General features: G+C 42.2%; 1 protein-coding gene across 1 annotated transcript; it reads left to right on the top strand.

Moving 5' to 3' along the window:
- Positions 1–673: 673 nt before the first annotated feature.
- LOC110286993 (melanoma-associated antigen 10-like) lies at positions 674–5,616 on the top strand. Its single transcript, XM_021153691.2, has 4 exons — positions 674–733; positions 2,892–2,980; positions 3,704–3,775; positions 3,913–5,616. The coding sequence occupies exon 4, from the start codon at positions 3,924–3,926 to the stop codon at positions 5,217–5,219; it is 1,296 nt and encodes a 431-aa protein (XP_021009350.1). The 5' UTR covers positions 674–733; positions 2,892–2,980; positions 3,704–3,775; positions 3,913–3,923; the 3' UTR covers positions 5,220–5,616.
- The last annotated feature ends 266 nt before the right edge of the window (positions 5,617–5,882 follow it).

Genomic DNA, 5,882 nt, shown 5'->3' with positions numbered 1-5,882 from the left:
CCCCTACCCACCCACTCCCACTTTTTGGCCCTGGCGTTCCCCTGTACTGGGGCATATAAAGTTTGCATGGATGACTGTGATTCTTAACTAGGCTCTGCTATGGGAATTACTGGGCAAGGTTGCAGCTCTAAACATTGTTGCCATAAATTCAATGTCAGAAGTCTGTGGGATCTGAGGCTTTGGGGACAGGACAGAACTCAGGAAAGTCCTAATCTGGATAGGAGGACCTTGAAGGGCAGAAGTGAGCCTTCCCACCCTTACAGAAATAATAGGCTTTAGTCCTCTTTGACCAGATTGTGGCTCTGGGAATATCTAGGCAAGGTTGCAAGTCTAAACATTGTTTCTACAACGTCAGTATTAGGACTGTGGGACTTGAAGTTTTTTTTTTTTTTTTTTAATTTTTTAAAATATTTTTTATTAAATATTTTCTTCATTTACATTTCAAATGCTATCCCAAAGGTCCCCTATACCCTCTCCCCGCCCTGCTCCCTGTGCTGGGGCATATAAAGTTTGCAAGATCAAGGGGCCTTGCGAGAAGAGCCTAAAACTGGTTTCGGGCTAGGTTCATCCTTGAGTGGGAGGAGCCTCAAAGGACAGCAGAGCTTTGCCTTTCCTCCCTACGAAAAGAGGTGTGGCCAAACTCGCTCGCTCGCTCAGACTTTTGCCCCAGAGGCTTCCAGTCTGTTCCAGCTTGGTGGCTGCTACCTGGAGCTCTCTGTCCGAAGTCTGAGAGGTAAGGCCTTTTGTGAGATAGCATTGGGATTAGAAGAGTACAAGTTCCAACCTCAGGAAATATTGAGGAAAGAGCTGTGAGGGTCAAATAAGTTAGGGGAGAATTGGATTCACACATATAGGGGTCAATCCAGTATTTATGTTAGATACAATCCAGAAGGGTAAGTTGTATGTACTTTCCAGCTTCATGAGCGATACTGAAAGCATTAAGGAGTTGAGAGTAGCAGAACTGGGTCAGGCAGGCATAAGTTCAAGTCTGAGGGAATATAAAAGAGAGGGTCTTAGAAGGACACTTGGTGGAGAATTGGGAGCCTTGCTCTCCAGCAGAAATAATAAGGATATATGAATCCTTCTATTGTTGAAAGGCTTTTAGGTGGGAAGCTAAACTCAGTTCATTAAAGGAATAGTCACAGCCTTGAGTGGAAAGCTGCCAAAGTATAATGGGAGACTTTTGTTCCCTCAGAAAGGCACAAGTAATCTCGGTTGCTAATATGGAAGCTCTAGGTCTACCCAAGGCAAAGGGCTCATGTTATTTGTTTCTACCCTTCCTGCTGAGTTCATGAGAGAGGAGGCTTCATGGGAGGTGGCTGGACTCTGGTTAGCAGGGGAGCAGTTATAATTATAGAAAACATGAAGGTGGCAATTGTATGGATTTGGGGCCTACCCCTCTCTCCCAGGGAGAGAGAGGCTGGCCCACTTTCTCAAACAACATTCATTCCAGGGAAGCTTCAGTCATTCCGAGGATTCTACTTTTTCTAGTGTTTTGTAAGTTTAGCAGGGTGAGGCTGTGGTGGAAGGGTTGGACTCTAATTATCATGTGTAAGAATGTGAACTTTGGAAAGTAGGACCTTGAGAGAGCAGTTTTGCCACCCTTGACCCTATAGAAATTGGGATAGATCCTCAGTGCTGCTTGTCCAGGCAATTTCTTAAGTAGGCTCTAGACCATGTTGCATTACAAAGCACTCTGCTATCCTGGAGAAAAGGTCAGGGAATAAGAGAGGTAAGAACAAGACATAGGATATTGACATTGGTTTTTCATTTTAATTCATGCATGGAGAAAATCAGGGTCAGTCTCTAGGGAAGACTGAGAGGACTGAGGAACAATGAAGAGTCTGCCACCATCTTCCTTAGCACCGGTCACTGTGTGACTCGAGGCAGGCTGACCAATGGGACACTTCCATTTTTCTGTGCTGAGAGGCTAAGAAAGTTGGAGGTTTTCAACAGAGTACTGGCCACCAGGCACTAAATGTAGGAGTTCTAGTCTTGGGGGATATGACTCTGAGGAAAGCAGCAAGTTTTTCCTTCTTCCACAAAAATAGTAGGGAAATAGCCTTGTTTGCTAAGGCACTTGATTATAGATCACAAAACAAACAAACAAACAAACAAACAAAAAAAAAACAAATGTTGCCTATGAAGATTCTAAAAGAAGAGGAGGAGGAGCCTTTAGAGGAGTGAGACTCCTTTTACCCTTCAGAAATTAGTAGTGTTAATCCTGCTTTCTCAGACAGCTTTACCAGTAAGCTCAGACCAGGAATTGAGCAGCAGCTCAATTTACATAATTTTATGTTGAGAATCAAAGAGAGATCTGTCCTATTAGGAGAGGACTGTATTTCAAAAATATGAAAAGGATTATCTGCCTTGGAAAATATCCAAGAGACTGCCCCAGTGATAGAGAACTAGGGAAATTCTGACCTAGAGTCTTCTCATTGACACTTTACAAACTTGGCACTCTTTTGCTGAGAATCATGTTCTAGTCTCTTGACAGAAGACCTCCCAAATTGAAATCATTAAAGTAACATACCCTTCTCTCTGTCTGGAGTACCCACAGGCAGCTAGACAGAAGGGAAAAACAGTTCTATTATATTCGTGGGGGATGAAAATGATCCAAACCAATGCTCTCAGTCCTCTCTGAGGGCAAGTTCATGTTTATTTCTTAAAGCTGGAAATTCCTCCTTTACTAAGTGTAGTCTACCACCCTCTTAAGAGTATCATTACCCCAAGGATATGTAACAGTTCCAAATTACCTGGGACATCCCAAGGCAACTATCTGGAGTGTTAGCGATGCCTTAGTTCAATTCTGTTGTAGTGGAGAAGATTTGTAGTTCTTAGGGCAAAACTTAACCAGTATCTTACCTCTGCACTGTGGTCTGTATTCTCAGGAAGTAAACATCTTGATTGGAAGAGAAAGCTGTGTGGGAAAAGGGAATAGCAGATCACCAGAGGGAAAAATCTGCCTGGAGTTCATCAGGTACGAATCTTGAATCAGGAATGAGGACACAGTCCCCATTCTCCTTTTAAGGACAGAAGGCACACTAAGCTCAACTATGGCCTGTTTTTATCTCTTGGAGGAACTGTGTACGTGGTCAAATGTGCTTCCTGCTCTATCTTTGTGCTCAAAGAGTTGACTAACCTGAGGGAGTAGACCAGGAGCAACAGAGGGATGAATATGAAAGTTATCATTATAAATATGAGAAAGGGTAAAGGATGTGAAGGAAGGTACTATATGAGGAGGGGATCAGGAGGAGGAGGGGACTGTGATGTGAATTTAAAGGGAATGAATAAATTAATTAATTAATGAAAAAAACAATGAAAGTGTCTCTAACCTAGGAGAGCTGTGATCCCTGCAATTAGCTTAGCACTTCCTGCCATTCAGTTTAGCCTGATATTGTTGGAAACCATGCTCCATGATATTTGCTTCATGGTGTTAGGAATGTTTAGATTTGTCCTGCTAATATGGCCTCAGTCTGCCAGATGAATATAATTCATTCCTTCCTAGGGAAAATGCGAGCACATAGGGGAGCTTACACCCTACAAGAGGCTTAAGTGTGCTATATACCTGAATATACACAAACATTATGCTGTAGAACACAGGGACTCCAAGGCATTTGTCCCACATACTCTAGTACTATTCCTGAACTCAGACTCAGCCATCTGCCTGAATCCTAAGAACATTTATCATGTTCTTCTATAGGTTTCTAAAGGACAAGCCAGGTAGAAAGGCTGCAGAACTCTGAGGCTATTCTACATCACCTGGAGAAAACTGGTAAGTTGCCTTTTGTCTGAGATTTCAGAGCAGATATTGGACTTTGAGTGTGCTCACTCTGCTGTTTTCTTCCCTCCCCTTACCTGTGGAATCTCATCACTGTCAGTCCTGTTTACATTTTTGTCTTCTTTCTCCAGAAAGCAACGCAATGTCTCGCTACGGAAAGCACCCACGCCTCAGTCTGGAAGAAAGTGTCAACTTCCAGAATCCAACGGAAACTGATGACGATGACGTGGTGTTCCCAGTAGTTCCCACAGCTGAGAAAGATGAGGGAGAGGGAATTGAGGAGGTCCTAAAGGAAGATGAAGAAGATAGCAATAAGCAGGTGACGGAGGAAGATAACGTCGAGAAGGAAGACGAAGATGAAGAAAAGGAGAAGGAAGAGGAAAAGGAAGAGTCTGGTGATGAAGTGAATGAAGAAGAAGATGAGACCAGAGAGGAGGAGGAAGATATGGCTTCCATGATTTTGTCATCTTCTAATGTCTCTTTAGCTGCTTTTTCCCCTCCTTCTCCTTCTTCTTCTTCCTCCTCCTCCATCTTCTCTTCTTCCTCTTCCTCCTCTTCCCTCTTTTCTCTGTTTCAGAGCAACCTGGTGGAGAATGAGGGCTTTGCTACTGGGATGCTGGGCCTTTTTCAGAATGCTCAGAGCTTCTTCCCCTTACCTACTTTGGGGGGAAATTTAGATGAAGCAGCTGGTTACCAGGAAGAGAGTTCAGGTGTCATAGCATCCCCAGAAGACCCTGACTCCTTGCTAGATTCTGTAATACAAGAAAAGGCTACTGATTTGGTGTTCCTTTTCATTTACAAGTATAGAGTGAAGGAACCTATCACATTAACTGAAATTCATGAGGTTGTCACTAAGGAATATGAGAACCACTTTCCTGTCATTTTCATCGAAGCTTCTAAATGCTTGGAGATGACCTTTGGGATTGATATAAAGGAAAGTGATCTGGTAAGCAGTGCTTATGTCTTTGTCAACTCACTGAACCTTACCTATGAGGATACGCTGAGTGACAGTGATAGGCTGCCTAGAAATGCTTTCCTGATAGTTATTCTGGGTGTAATATTCATAGAAGGGAACTGTGCTTCTGAAGATAGAATCTGGGATTTCTTGAAACTGGTGGGAGTGTATGATGGGGAAGAGCACTTCATTTGTGGGGATCCCAGGGAGTTCCTCACCATACATCTAGTGCAGCAAAATTACCTGGAGTATCGGGAGGTGCCTAACAGCCAGCCTCCATGCTTTGAGTTCTTGTGGGGTCCAAGAGCCTATGCTGAAACTACCAAGATGAAAGTTTTGGAATTCTTGGCAAAGATGAATGGCTGTGATCCATCTGATTTCTCAATCTGGTATGAAGAGGCTTTAAGAGATGAGGAAGAGAGGGCCTGGGCCTTAAATGATTCTGCAAATACAAGCCCAAATGCATGGTTTGTAGAGCGCTGATCACTGGTTTCTCTTATCCAGTGTGAGGGATCCCTTTTGGCATGGATTCACTCTAATTTTGAATAGAGCAGTCAAAATTTTAAGTAACGAAAATCAAACTTAGGCTCAGTAGAACAGTATCACTATGCTAATTAAGGTTTTCTTAACTGTTTCATTTGGGGTTATTGTTAAATGCTACTCATTTTAAGGGAAAGTGTATTATCTCTAAAGTTTGTCATTGAAACTGATAACACAATTATTACTGTTTGTTAAAAAATATAGTAGAAAAATTATGTAAGGTTAACTTTTGATTTCTTTAGTCCTTTTAGTCTATTCTGGAAAATTAAAATGTGGTATGCATTTATTTTCCAGTCTAATGTAAGAAAATATGATGTAATAACAAATCTTAATAAAGACTGCTCACTTATTCACTCACCAAATCTTTTCTGTTTGGAAAACACTACAATTTTGGGGTCAGTCGCATAGAAAAGTAAGTAAGGCATTTCCTTGAAGAAGGAATCACAGACTCTGGGAATATCTATCATACAAGGATCATGGTTTAGTATGTATCAAGACAGAAAGAGCAAGTAGAAAGAAGGAACAATTGAGGAGGTGGGGTTCCCATTTATCAGAAGTTATGTGCAACAATTCAGAGGCATAATGGCAGAATTTGGGGACTTTGGG

Source organism: Mus caroli, unplaced genomic scaffold, assembly GCF_978045245.1.
Source record: "Mus caroli unplaced genomic scaffold, Mus_caroli_1 scaffold_5, whole genome shotgun sequence".
Classification (NCBI taxonomy): Eukaryota; Metazoa; Chordata; class Mammalia; order Rodentia; family Muridae; genus Mus; species Mus caroli.
This window is presented reverse-complemented; position numbering and strand designations above follow the sequence as displayed.

Coding starts and splice junctions, on each gene's coding strand:
- LOC110286993 (XM_021153691.2), top strand. CDS start 3,924: ATGTCTCGCTACGGAAAGCACCCACGCCTCAGTCTGGAAGAAAGTGTC.